General features: G+C 45.7%; 1 protein-coding gene across 1 annotated transcript; it reads left to right on the top strand.

Moving 5' to 3' along the window:
- Positions 1-574: 574 nt before the first annotated feature.
- Positions 575-13,800, top strand: PGAM2 (phosphoglycerate mutase 2). The gene is made up of 3 exons (XM_073588645.1): positions 575-1,142; positions 5,277-5,457; positions 13,518-13,800. Exons 1-3 carry the CDS (start codon positions 732-734, stop codon positions 13,685-13,687), a joined length of 762 nt encoding a protein of 253 aa, XP_073444746.1. The 5' UTR covers positions 575-731; the 3' UTR covers positions 13,688-13,800.
- The last annotated feature ends 391 nt before the right edge of the window (positions 13,801-14,191 follow it).

The following is a 14,191-nucleotide window of genomic DNA, read 5'->3' on the forward strand; positions in this document are numbered from 1 at the left end:
CAGCCATTTCTGCTCATACTCAATACTGAATAAATCAAGAAGTTTTGAAAATTTTGCTTCCATTTTCCCCTCATTTGCTTATCATCAACTTGTCTACCCATCCTGTGCTTGCCATCACTCCATGACTTTTCTTTCTTGGGTTTGTAATTTCAATGTTGAGGGGTGTATTTCACATGTTATTGTGCCAATAGCTGACTATGGGGTGTTAGATTCTTTTGTATATTCCTTTCAGCAGTGAGCACAAAATAAAGCATTGCAGGATAATGGCAAGTAATGCTGCTCATAAATGCTGAAATAAAACAACCATCTGATCAGTCGCCAAACTGAGCAAAACCTCAAGAACATCAGTGTTACACGGTACAGTATGACCCTTTTCGATACCAGACATTCTTGCAGAGTAAAGGTACAAGTGACCTTTAGTTGATACCTCCTCGGTTGCCCTGTTAAAGGTCAGTACCAGCTGTCACTGTTGGGCGAGACTATTTTAAGCACTTCTCCCATTGGACACCTGTTCCTACTGAGTGATTGGACACCATGAGAACTAACACGGGGTATATAAGTCCCAATGACCTGAGTTTGGATGGTGGGACATTTCAGGGACCAGGTTATTCATCTGACTACTTCACGGCTTTCTTTCCCCACTTACAAGCCGCAGTGAACATTCAGAGGTCGTCTCAATCCAAGACATACAAGTCACAGCTCTAGTTACTACATCCATTTTGCTAGTCACCATGCCACACCGTTTGGTCATTGTCCGTCATGGCGAAAGCTCATGGAACCAGGAAAATCGGTTCTGTGGCTGGTTCGATGCTGACCTCAGCGAGAAGGGTAGAGAGGAGGCCAAAAGAGGGGCTCAAGCTATTAAAGACGCAAAGATGGAGTTTGACATCTGCTACACATCTGTTCTGAAGAGGGCAGTGCAGACACTGTGGTATATACTGGAGGGCACGGACCAGATGTGGCTGCCAGTGCACAGGTCATGGAGGCTGAACGAGCGTCATTATGGGGGCTTGACTGGACTGAACAAGGCAGAAACAGCTGAGAAGCATGGAGAGGAGCAAGTGAAGATCTGGAGGAGGTCTTATGACATCCCTCCACCACCCATGGGAGAAGACCATCCATACTACAAGCTGATCAGCAAGGTAAGAAGCCAAAGCATATCCAGTAACTTCTATCCATGATGATTTATTATGTCTGTATGGCAGTAAAACTGATGAGAGTCAGTCTGCTGTGTGATCCTGTGTGCAGAGTGGCTTATGCAGTCAGGATGAGAACCCACCTGCCCACACGGATAGTGTGTATGTGTGCTCTTGGCTCCTGCAGTGTCAGTGTGTGAGGGGCTGGGTATTCAATACAGGCATAACTCCAAAGCAAGCACTGTCAATCAAAATATGTGACGATGCGGAGGATTGTAATCGGGGTGCGGCTCAGTGTACTGAGCCAGTGGCCACGCCAAGGGTGCACCAAGGACTTCTAATTTACGTATGTAATAAAACATTTTTTTAAACAAAACAAACACTATAGGTATGATTTTTATAGAGGCTAAGTTCCTTATATGAATGTATAAATTATTTATTTTGAGTTTTGGGGGTGACAGACTAACTTTATTAGTAAATTCCCACCATGGATATTCTGCTACAGAAATTATCTATACAAGAATTGCAGAAATCCATGTGTTTTCTGTCTAAACAATTCAATTGAGATGAATGGAATTGATCTTCAGTCACAGCTTAAGGCCAATTTCAGACACCCGTGAAACATGTGAAGGCTGGCCGTGGTCTCCTGACCCAAGCTTGACCACCTCAGCCTTTTCAGTTGGGGTCATGAGACCTGTGGCCTACCTGAGCATTGGGGATACATAGATGTCCGAATTCGGCATAAGGTTAGGAACTTCTTGTTGTTTCATGCACTATTGTTGTCCGTATAAATGGATGAGAATAGCGCACTGGCATACTGGCTAAGATTGGTCAGCGTGCTGTTGATGTACTGACCATGCGGTGTGGTGGCGCACAGCAGCAGAAAGATGCGCCAGATTCATTAACGAATTTGGTGGACATTACTTTAGAGCATTCCACATTAACTCCACATCAACAATGGAGTACGAAATACCATTCCTGATAAATCGGGACAGCGTGTTCTGATATCACCCCATGCTAATTACACTCCCGTTCCTTGGTCTGAGCACGCACCAGAGGACAAAAAAATGCACCAATTTTTAAAAAGTCCATGCATTGAGCAGGCTGTTGGACACGCTGACCCTGGAGGTCCCTTCCAACTCTAATATTCTAATATATGGTTCTATGATGAATCAGCCCAAAACATCTGGAAACCCCAAACCCAGCCAACAAGGATGAACTTTAACAAGAAAAAACACAAAGGAACACATATAAAAATAGACTTCAAAAAAGGCACAAATGGAAAGATGAATCGGACCATGAAGATTTGCCAACATTAGGGCTAGGCAGGAACAGGGGATCTGGAGATTGTCATTTCACTGGTGACTTCTCAGCTGTGGATGATCTGCACGCAGGAACTTGAGACATTTTTCCTCCCTGGCTCTCGACATGCCTGTCATCTCCGCAATTCGAGTATGGACTCAAAGCACACACTCATGTTCTGAAGTGCATCAGGTCTGTTCATGTATGACCAGCAGACTATTAGTCCCACCATGCAATAGAAAGATAAAATATGAGTATTTCCTGATATTTAGTCTCAGAACATGAAGAATAGATTAAAGACTGCATACTACTACAAAGATGGCACCATTAGTACATCAGCTGTGCATGTCACAATACAACTGTGTGCACTCCAAACCAGCAACAGTCCAGTGAACACATCTCTTGCAACATTGATGGATTTAGAGAAATTATAAATGAAGCATACAGTAGAGCCATGGACCCTGTGACCCATGACTCAGTGTGGTAGGGCAAGCATTTGTTAAACTAATAAAAGTAGTGGGGGCTTTGTGGGGTCAAAAGGTTTAGGGGGTCTCGCCATTTAATTTTGGAGGGTCTACTAAGGTTGAATTATCGAAAATAGTGGATGGGATTGTTGTTGGGTCATTTTGGAGAGCGGTGGTGAGGAGGTTCTTGAAGTTAGTTGCAAGTTTTTTGTGGGGGGTTGTATATCGGGTGGATGGAAATCTCCCCTTTATGTTTTAATTTTGCCTGGCGGATTTTGGGCCTCATCAGGGTGGAGTCTCTGTGAGTTGGTGACGTTATGAAAAAAGGTTTTCCGACAACAATGGTGCCTCCAAATCTGTGGCTGCGGCTGGAGGTAGTGTTGGAGGGTTCATTATTATTTATTGATTTCCGCCAGATTTTGGAGCTCAATTGGTTCTTAGCCAATTTATTCAAAGAAAAAGGTGGTATGACTGTTTGTTTGGTTGGGATCTGTGTGAGTGGGCTGGTGATGTGAAATGGTTAGGTGGTTGTAAGGGGACATTCGGAGGGAAACCTCTACAACACTGCAGTCAAAGCCAAATATGGCTGAAACGTTGCCGTCCTATTGTTTTAACTTCTTTTGAAATATTTTGGAATAAATATCAAGTTGTTTTTTTTGCAAAGATTATCCTTTGGTGCCTCAGATTTTCTGAAACTCCAAAAGAGTGAGTCCCCTGCAGAGAGAAGTAAAAAGCCGCTCCCAAACCCAATGTCAGCAGCAGAGTTCAGGTCAAAAACCTGCGGCCAGACCATGCATTGCAGCTCATATGTAGGAAAGTTGTCCAAGGCATGGAGTTTTTAAGGTGTTCAAAAAATGATGAGTTTTTCAAGCAGAACACTCTTTTTGGAGGAATTTTTGGAAGAATTATTCTTTTCCTGAGCCGTTTTTGGAAGAATTTTGTTTCCTTAAAGGGGTTGTCTGGTCTAAGTAGATTAGTCAGCAGTCAGGGATTTGCTGGTTTCTGAGCTGGGACCGCAGGGTATGTTGGCGCTAGACATACTCCCGGATAGAACCCGACTACTGGGCACAACCAGGTACGGGCTGGGACTGAAATTCAGCCCTGGCATTTGAAATCACAAAGGCCCATGTGGTCACTGTCCCCAGGCACCAGATGGGATATATTACTAATATTACCCTGGATGGAGCAAAGGAAGATTTACTACAAGACCAATATTTCCAATGATATCCGTGGCCTGCTGGGGTAAGTGAGGGAGTCAGCGAGTTTGAGCTCTGTCACCATTCTTAACACTATGGGTGTCTTGAGAACACCAATTCTGTTAACAACATAGCAGACAAGGTGGCCCATGACCAGACAGGCCCTTCTGGCATTTGCCAGAATTGTCAGATAGCCAGTCCGACCCTGACGCAACCTCAGTCCATTCACTTGTATTGAGTGAGGCCGTGATCACTGGACGGCCATGCTCACTGGACTTCTGAGTCACTGGACGACATTGTCATTTTGCACTATGTTCATTTTATGTGGCACCTTTTCAGAAGGATTCCAGGCGGGCGTGACCATAAACTGAATGAGGTTTTTGACTTCTTCTTACTATGGGCCTAAAAACTAACAAGAAGTTTGTTTTCGCTCTACCCGGCACAGCTTAGAGTGGTCATTGACTACTCCTGCCGGCGATTCAGCTGCTCCACGTCAACAGAGCATCTCTTCTTCCTCTGGGGTGCTCTTTCTATGGCGCGTGACTGGCAGCGTCATGCTGATTGACAGCCGGATCTCCTCAGCTAGGCAGCAAGGAGCTGGCTATCAATCAGCATGACATTGTCAGTCACACTCTGTTAACAAAGCAGAGCGAAAGAGAAACAGCTCTGTCCACGTGACGTCAGCGGAGGCCGCTGAACTGTCGGCAGGGGCAGTCTGTGGCTGTTTTGTTTCGGCAGAGATTGTCACAACAAGCGGGTGGTAGCAAGTACCTGTCTGCTTTTTAGGCCTCAAGTAAAATAAAGAAAAATAGTCCTTGATAACCCCTTTTAACTTCCATCATGAGCGAATCATTAGATGTCCTGCAGCGCTGCACACGTTGTAGTCACATCTCATTTCCCTCTCTCGTGTATTGAGGAAACCAATACACCTAATCAGGAAAACAGCATTATTTATATGTAAAAACTGATAGACTGGGAAAAAGCAACCCCCAAAACTGAAGACTAGACCTCATTCCTATAGGTGATGCCCTTCACGATGGGGGATATGGCTGCAGTTCTCACCCGTATACACTGGTGTTTTCCTGTGACTCTTCCTCTTGCACACTTTGTATATACGGTACTGGTCACATGCAGGAACTCTCTTACATGTCATTCTTTATCCATTTCTTGCGGTGCAGGATCGGCGCTATGCATCTCTGGCCGCATCGGAGCTGCCTTCATGTGAGAGTCTGAAGGACACCATTGCCCGGGCACTCCCACACTGGAATGATGTCATCGCCCCACAGATCCTGGCGGGCAAGAGGGTGTTAATTGCTGCCCACGGGAACAGCTTAAGGGGTATCGTCAAACATCTGGAAGGTAAGGAGCAAGTTCCACACGTTCTAAAGGAATCTGTCACTATGTTTTTGTTACTCCGAAAACAAGCATGATGTAGGTGCAGAGACTCTTATTCTAGCGATGTATCATTTACTTTACTGGTTGCTGCAGTTTTAATAAAATCACTGTTTTATCTGCTACAAATTTAGCAGTTCTCTGAATGCTGAGCTCTGTATGACCCCGCCCAAGCCGCTGATTGGCTGCTTTCTGTGTACACTGTGCATAGGCAATCAGTGGTGAGGGTGTGGATATATAGAGCTTATGAATATGGAGGACTACATGGCAGCAGGTTTACTTGTCCTCTGTGATAATAAAACAGGGATTTTTATCAAAACTACTACAACCAGGCCATTAGTAACACATCACTGGAATTATGGTCACTGCTCCTACATCATGCTTCTCTCAGATTAGGTGGGGGGGAAAAAACAGGTGACCAATTCCAAATAAAGGGGTATTATAAAGTTTGGACATTAGTTTAGGATAGGGGATAACTTTCCAATTGTTGGGGTCAGACCACTGGAATGGGTACCGATCCCGAGATCTGGGGCTCTGAATAACCCGATGTCAATCATAAGCATTGTCGCTCCATGCACTCTCCCGGGAGCGCAAAGACCAGATGAGTGCAGCACTTGGGTCTCATCAAGAATGAATCGAGTGGATGTGAGCATGATCGACCACCGCTCCATTCATATGAGGCTCTTTAGAGCCACAATCCTTGGTATCGATGGGTGTCCCAGCAGTTTCACAACCATGGATAGGGGGAGTTCACAGAGCTTGCCCTCCATCTGTCATCAGCATGTCTTTCAAACTATTTTCCTAGGCAAAGGTCATACACCTTAAAAATTAAGCATATGGGACCAATTCATGATGACCGGTGGTACTGATGAAGGGGCGTGCTGGAGACATGAAGGGGAGTATGTACCTATGTGTGCGTCTTGCCACAAATCCTACTCCTGCCACTGTGGGAGTAACATTTTTGTCGTTGTGAACTCCGCCACTCGTCATGAATTTAACAGCCACCATGCCCTCGTCCCACCACAGCTTTGCCCAATTTGTCAGAACTGGTAGAAATTGGTGTGAAAGTGCGGAACGTTGCAAAATTTTGTCAAAACGGTGGCCACGACCACAGAACCCAATAGATCCCTGTATGAACAGGAATCGTAATGCGAGCGTGAACACAGAATTCTCCATACATTGTTATGAGCAATAACCAGAATAATTCATATAATGGCTCCTGATACAGTATGCAATGCGGCGGGACCCACAGCTGCTCACAGAGACAATCATGTCCGCAATTTGCGGTTGTGACTGGCTACATTAGAACTCTACTGCCTAATACTGCAGCATGAGAAGATTTCTGTTTGTATGAGGGTGGGGAGGAGTAGACAGGAGCACAACGAGGAAACAAGCAGAGAGACAGAAAGATTGTGCTGAGCTTCCTAACAAGTCTTTTATCTCACTCCAGAGATGGATTCACATCCTCATAGCCCGATACTGCTAAATAATTTCCTCCATGTCACTGGTTCTCTCTGTGAGCTAAAAAAAAAAAAAAAGGAATGAAGAGCAGTAATCTCTCTCTGCGTGCTGTGCAGAAAACATCATGGCACCTCGTCTCCAGCTCAGATTCAATTGCAAATTAAGAAATAAAGCCTGCAGTGGGCAAAACTGGTGAAAATGCAGGCAAGTCATATAATGGCCAGAAATAGTGTTGTTACTTCTGTACTCACACAGGACAGCTTATTCTGAAAGTTACGTGAAAGTATGGATACTCTTTAAATGTCACTTACATTATTCGGCCTGGCTGCTTCCTTGCACCTGTCCCATCTCATCGTCTGGATGGTTTAGTTACCCTGACCTTTTCCAACTGACCTTATAGTGACATTTTCTAAAATGACCTTACACCTTTACTGCCGCAGAGGTTAGCAGGACAATCAACTTTCTACCGATGCATCACTATTCATGTGTAAATTCACTGTCAGTATAACAAGCAGCCATATAGCACGATATAACCTTTTAGCTTTTTCTTAGCCAGTACTTCTGCCTGACCTCCATATAACCCGTCTTCTTCTCTCATTCCTACGGTCTCCCAGTTACTATTCTTACTGGCACCAGTTCCAGAAGCCATATATAGATATCTGCAGCTGCTCCAGCTCATTCTCTCCTAATGCCACCTTGTGGTGCGCGGTGGTATCACACCTACAATACAACATGTAATATCTGAGCTGTAAAAAAAAATGTATGTGTATAAAAATCCCGATATCACGCTGGGTATTATCTGCTCAGAATATCACAATAGCACTAAAGGGTCGGGAAAATGCTACGATTAGATGAACTTTTGCATTTGCTTTCCGTTTGCACGGTGCTGATTTAGAAAGATATTGTTTTCTACCCATTAAAAAGGGAAAGTTTTAAAGATGATTTTTTTTAGCAGACCCTTTAAGATTGGGTTCTGACAGATTAACTGCACAAAGTAACCTTTTTTTTTTCCTTTGGCTGTATGCCAAAGGTGGTTTTGCCCCCGGTGGCCATTAGGGTCATTGCACTGTGGTGATTTCAGTTGTAGTCTTCCCCCCAGTGGCCATTAGGGTCATTGCACTCTGGTTACCTTAGTTTGTGCATGTAATTATGTAATAGGTGTGATTGCTCTATAAGAGAGTATCAGGTGTGTTAATCACTGTTGGTGATAAGTTTCTCATTTGCAAGCAAGCCTGGGTAAAGAATGGAGCTGAAGGAGAGTCACGGGCAGCCCAGTCAGAGTGCTGGAGTAGCAGCTATGATGTCTGCAAGGAGCGCTGGCATGGATTGGTGGAGTGTCAGCTACGGTGTCTACAAGGAGGCCTGGCATTGCTTGGTGGAGTGACAGCTATGTTGTAGAGCTGCACTCAGGATGCTAGACTCGGTTGCTGAAAGCTGGACTCAAAATGTTGGACTCTTTGGCAGAAAAGCTGGACTCATTTGCTGGACTATGTTTCGGGACAGCTGCACGCGGGTGTGGACTCTGTTTGCTCCAAGGCTGCACTATGGTGCTGAGAAGATCTGTTTCTGGACAGTGCACCCAGATGTTGGACACAGTGGAGGAAAAGATGCACGCAGGTGGTGGGCTCTGTTGCTGGGAGCGTAAGCAACAGAGCAAAGCTAAGTGGTTTTCCCCTGTTTTGTCACTTTTCCTTATGTGTGTTTAGTGCAGTGGTGGGATTAGTTTCCGCACCGACCAATTCTCTAGCGAGGGTTTAGGTGTAGGGCGAGTCAGGGTTTTTAGGTTCCTGATCGGCGCCCAGTGAGGAACCGGCCTAGGGAACGTTAGGAGTGTAGAGACACTGACTCAGGGGAGTGCAGGAGGTCTCCACTTCCGCGTTCCCTATCGCAGGGCCACCATTGTTATTGTTACCCAGGTTTTCCCTATTCCCTTTGTCTTATTGTATTAGTTACCGACCTGCGGGCCGCGTCACATAGGACAATTACACGTGCCGCGTCCTGTTGTATCAGTTACCGGCCTGCTGGCCGTGTCACTCAGGACGGGGCACGTGACATTATCACCAACCATACCTTTTTTTTTCTGGTTAGCCTCAGGCCATGTTCAGACCTGTGAGTATTTGCTGCTGGGCCTCACTGAGGTGAGTGAGGAGCTGCATGGTGTGTTGAAGCAGTTCAGCAGCAATTATCAGAGTCTGGGGCCTCCCGTTTGGCTCAACCAGGAAATCAAATAGCGGCTGGCAATGAAGCCCCTAGAGTCGCTGCTGGGGAGCGAGATTTGCTCTTACAGGCAGACGTCCCCAGACAGGTGGGTGGAGTTGGTCCCCATGGTGCTGTCTGGGGTTCCCCGAGGTGAAGGGCTGCATCCCTGTAGGGAGCAGACTGGTGTGATAGTCCGCCGGGTTTATGCCAAATTTTCCTTACCACCGAAGAAGCTGCCCCTCCCGGTCGTTCAGAGGAAGGCGACCAGGGAGTGTATTTTTCCTCCATTTCCCAGGACCCTCCCTCACCGGTGTGAGCAGCAGGTGTGCTGCGGGGGAGTAGGGGCATGTCTCAGCCCTTGCCATTAGCCAACCCAGAGAGGCGCAAACCTCGTGGTGAAAAGGGTTGGAGGGTGGTGTTCCGGTGTTGAATAGCGGAGGTGTGAGTGTGGTGACACAGGGGGACGCCTCTGTTGTCAATCCCAGAATGAGTTCACCGAAATATGACAAACGAATGTGTGGCAATAAACGTTCAGGTCCGGACCTGTGTGTGAACGAGCATGTATGGGTGGCCACCAAAAAACATCTTGGAAATGTGTTGCGGAGTCTTACAAGCTCACACATACAGAACTCGTTCCCCATGTCGAAGCTTTGGAGATGAGTGGTGCCTCCAGAGCATACTTTGCCAATACCAGCGGTGCGTTTGTCATAAACCTGAAGTGCAGGTAGTGGTTGGGGTGAACTCTGGATCTAGGCATCTCCGCTGTAGGTGGTGCCCTGATGAGGAGTGGTCTTAAGGGTCCAGAGGCCCCTCATTAAGGGGAGGGTACTGTCATGATCCAGGTTGGATCTGACAGATTAAATGCATAAAGTGACCTTTTTTTTTCCTTTGGCTGTGTGCCAAAGGTGGTTTTGCCCCCGGTGGCCATTAGGGTCATTGCACTGTGGTGATTTCAGTTGTAGTTTTCCCCCTGGTGGCCATTAGGGTCATTGCACTCTGGTTACCTTAGTTTGTGCACGTAATTATGTAACAGGTGTGATTGCTGGAGTAGCAGCTATGGTGTCTGCAAGGAGGGCTGGCATGGATTGGTGGAGTGTCAGCTATGGTGTCTGCAAGGAGGGCTGGCATTGCTTGGTAGAGTGGCAGCTATGGTGTAGAGCTGCACTCAGGATGCCAGACTCAGTTGCTGAAAGCTGGACTCAAAATGTTGGACTCTTTGGCAGAAAAGATGGACTCATTTGCTGGACTATGTTTCGGGACAGCTGCACGCGGGTGTGGACTCTGATTGCTCCAAGGCTGCATTATGGTGCTAAGAAGATCTGTTTCTGTTTAGTTTGCAAAGAGAAGACTGAGAGGAGACTTAATAGCTGTCTACAAATATCTAAAGGGCTGTCACATTGTAGAAGGATCAACTTTATTCTCATTTGCACAAGGAAAGACTAGAAGCAATGGGATGAAACTGAATGGGAGGAGACACAGATTAGATATTAGAAAAAACATTTTGACAGTTAGAGTGATCAATGAGTGGAACAAGCTGCCACAAGAAGTGGTGAGTTCTCCTTCAATGGAAGTCTTCAAACAGAGGCTGGACAGACATCTGACTGGGATGATTTAGCGAATCTTGCTTTGAGCAGAGGGTTGGACCAGATGGCCCAGGAGGTCCCTTCCAACTCTACAATTCTATGATTCTATTTTTTTTTTTTTTGGACAGTGCACCGTGATGTTGAACACGGTGGAGGAAAAGATGCACGCAGGTGGTGGGCTCTGTTGCTGGGAGTGTAAGCAACAGAGCAAAGCTAAGTGGTTTTCCCCTGTTTTCTCACTTTTCCTTATGCGTGTTTAGTGCAGTGGTGGGATTAGTTTCCGCACCGACCAATTCCCTAGCGAGGGTTTAGGTGTAGGGCGAGTCAGGGTTTTTAGGTTCCTGATCGGCGCCCAGTGCGGAACCTGCCTAGGGAACGTTAGGAGTGTAGAGACACTGACTCAGGGGAGTGCAGGAGGTCTCCACTTCCGCGTTCCCTATCGCAGGGCCACCATTGTTATTGTTACCCAGGTTTTACCTATTCCCTTTGTTTTATTGTATTAGTTACCGGCCTGCGGGCCGCGTCACATAGGACAATTACACGTGCCGCGTCCTGTTGTATCAGTTACCGGCCTGCTGGCCGTGTCACTCAGGACGGGGCACGTGACAACATGGAAGGGAGACAGATGAAGTCTCCTCTGTTTTAGGGGAGAAAAGCCACTGCCAGAGGAGTCTCTCTAGTCCGCAGCATTTCAGAGTCTCATATACCTGGCCGATTGGGAGGCAAGTGTAAGCTGTCAGGTTCTCTGTAAATGATGAATTGTTAGCCCTGTATCTGGCTGCTGAAGCCCCTATAACAGAGAAGGGGTCATAAACTTTTTTGGTCCAAGAACCACATTGTCATACTGAACCAATCCCAGCGCCGCACTAAAAATTAAAGAGGTTTTACCTTCTGTGACATATCAGAAGTATACACTACAGAGTCTTATAGAAACAAATTCTACTTACGGGATTCTTACCTCCACCAATCAGCATAAATTTCTGACCAGTATTTAGAAATGGTTTCTGCTCCTAAATCCACATTAAAAAAATGTGTCAAATGCTCTTTAAATAAGTTTCTGATTGATTTTAATGCAGAAAGCTCCTTTAGTGCACACAGGGCTGGTTTGTTTTTTTGTTTTTTTTTTCACTTTATTTTGAACATTTCCCATTAAAACCAGCAGACCGCTTATTCAAAGAGGATTTCAAGCATTTTTTAATGTGAATTTTCAGTAAAATCCGGTTTCAAATCCTTGTAAAAAACTAATTGACAATACAGTGGGTTCTAAACAGGAATGCACATGGCTCTCTGCAATAGGTCATGGTGTTTTATGCCTAATGTTTCACAAAACTCCGGTGTAGAGAGTCCCAGGCATGGACGGCCATCTATCCAAATCACACCCTGCTTTCTGGAGGGCCCTTCGGGTGAAAAGACCCCATTCTCCTGGAGTATGAGGTATCCAGAGTTGTCCACATAGGACACCCTTAGTATTTGCCTATTCCTGCTCCAATGCGGTTGCTGCTACTCTTCTGTGTGTGGCTGCCTACATGAAATCTGTTGCACATTTTTCATTCCATATGGATGGGAGCTGCACAAAATGGAATCACAGGCCTGATATGGCCCTCTCGGGTACATCTTGTGCACCCCTGCCCTGCAATCAATTAAAGGGGTTGTCCAGTTTAAAACGACAAGTCTACATTCACTCTATGACTGCAGACTTGTGAATCCTCACATCGCGTACACTGCATACTGTAAGGATTCTCCGGTGTCACGTGGCCGCAACTATGTGATATGCATACTCCTGGACACATTCCAAGTAGACTGTTTCCATCGCTCTCAATGCAAGTGTATTGCATGAGGCAGGAAACAGTCTAGTCGGATTCTGGCCTGGGAGTATGCACATCACATACTTGCGGTCACGGGAACGCCATTCCCAGGGTTGACACTAAAGAATCCTCATAGCGTGCAGTGTGCGAGATGTGAAGATTCACAAGTCTACAGTCACATTGAGTCACTGCAGACTTGTCGTTTTAGACAGGACAATCCCTTTAAATTGTCACTGTTGTTTCAACAAACTTTGATAAGATACAGTATATTACAAAGGTATTTACTTGTACTATTGATTTATCAGAGAATCAAGCTTCTCTTTCTGCTCGTGACACTTTGTACCCTCCTGAATTCATCATCCATTCTGAAATACTCATTTAATCAGTCTCCTCAAGGATTACATTACTGCAGCCTGCTGGAGACTATAGAGAGGGAGAAAAAGGGAAGAACAGAGTGAGAAAACAGGCGAAGGGAGATGCATCCAGCTGCTTATTAATAAGTGTTTATCTCATCCCAGTGCTGGATTCACAGCTACACTGCTATATACTGATGTATAACGTCCTCCATGCTGATGATTATTCTGAATATGTGCTACATAAAGACAGGAGAGCGGGGATCTATCACGACGGTGTCAGCTGTGTATTGGAGACATCATAGCAGGTAGTCTCCACCCACCAGCTCAGAGACAACTGAAAATTAGGATAGAGTCTGTAGAGCGTAAAACTGGTGAAAAATGAAGAATGTGAGTCATATAATAGTGATATCCCTCATGTACATACATGACAGCTTATTCTGGAAATACGACAAGTATGTTGTAACATTATGGGAAGCTGCCAACATACACATGCTCAATGTAATATCAAACTGTACTCCACTGATGTCTCTTGGGCTTTTAAAGTCTTTTTCTTATCACACACCACACACATCAGTATTTACTGTAACTTCTTAATATATTTGCATTTTATCTCATTGTTGCAGGAATGTCAGATGCGGCCATCATGGAGCTCAACCTTCCCACCGGCATCCCTATAGTGTACGAGCTGGATGACAACTTAAAGCCATTGAAGCCCATGTCTTTCCTGGGAGATGAGGAGACTGTGAAGAAGGCGATGGAAGCAGTAGCTGCTCAGGGCAAAGTCAAGAAGTAATGGGAAAAGAAGGCCCTTGGAGAAAGTAACGCGGACTAGTAGAATAAATCCTTCTCTCATGGTCCTTCTACCATTTTCTCATTATTGTAAAAAAATATGTCATTTTTATGCTACTGTCATCGTGTCCTTAATTAGTCCGCTTTATGTTGACCTTCTTCAGAAGCCTTAAAGGGAATCTGTCACCCCTTTTTCCGAATATGAGCTGCTTGCACCGCCATCAGGGGCTTATCTACAGCATTCTGTAATGCTGTAGAAAAGCCCCCGATGTAACCTGAAAGATAAGAAAAAAGAGTTAGATTATACTCACCGGGGGGGTCCGGTCCAATGGGTGTTGCGGTCTGGTCTGGCGCCTCCTATCTTCATACGATGCCGTCCCCTTCAGGAGCCACGATAGGCAGCAAAGAAGAAGACGTCACCGTTAGAAGATGGGAGGCGCCGGACCGGACTGTGACACCCATCGGACCAAAACTGGACCCGGACCGCCCCTGGGTGAGTATAATATGA

This window comes from Dendrobates tinctorius, unplaced genomic scaffold (assembly GCF_039654945.1).
Source record: "Dendrobates tinctorius isolate UK_male_01 unplaced genomic scaffold, ASM3965494v1 ptg000104l, whole genome shotgun sequence".
Lineage (NCBI taxonomy): Eukaryota > Metazoa > Chordata > Amphibia > Anura > Dendrobatidae > Dendrobates > Dendrobates tinctorius.

What these genes read in the sequence shown, in the direction of transcription:
- PGAM2 (XM_073588645.1), top strand. Translation starts at nt 732, where the DNA reads ATGCCACACCGTTTGGTCATTGTCCGTCATGGCGAAAGCTCATGGAAC. An exon ending in ACTACAAGCTGATCAGCAAG is followed by an intron (nt 1,143 to 5,276) that starts GTAAGAAGCCAA and finishes CTTGCGGTGCAG; the next exon opens with GATCGGCGCTATGCATCTCT. An exon ending in TATCGTCAAACATCTGGAAG is followed by an intron (nt 5,458 to 13,517) that starts GTAAGGAGCAAG and finishes TCATTGTTGCAG; the next exon opens with GAATGTCAGATGCGGCCATC.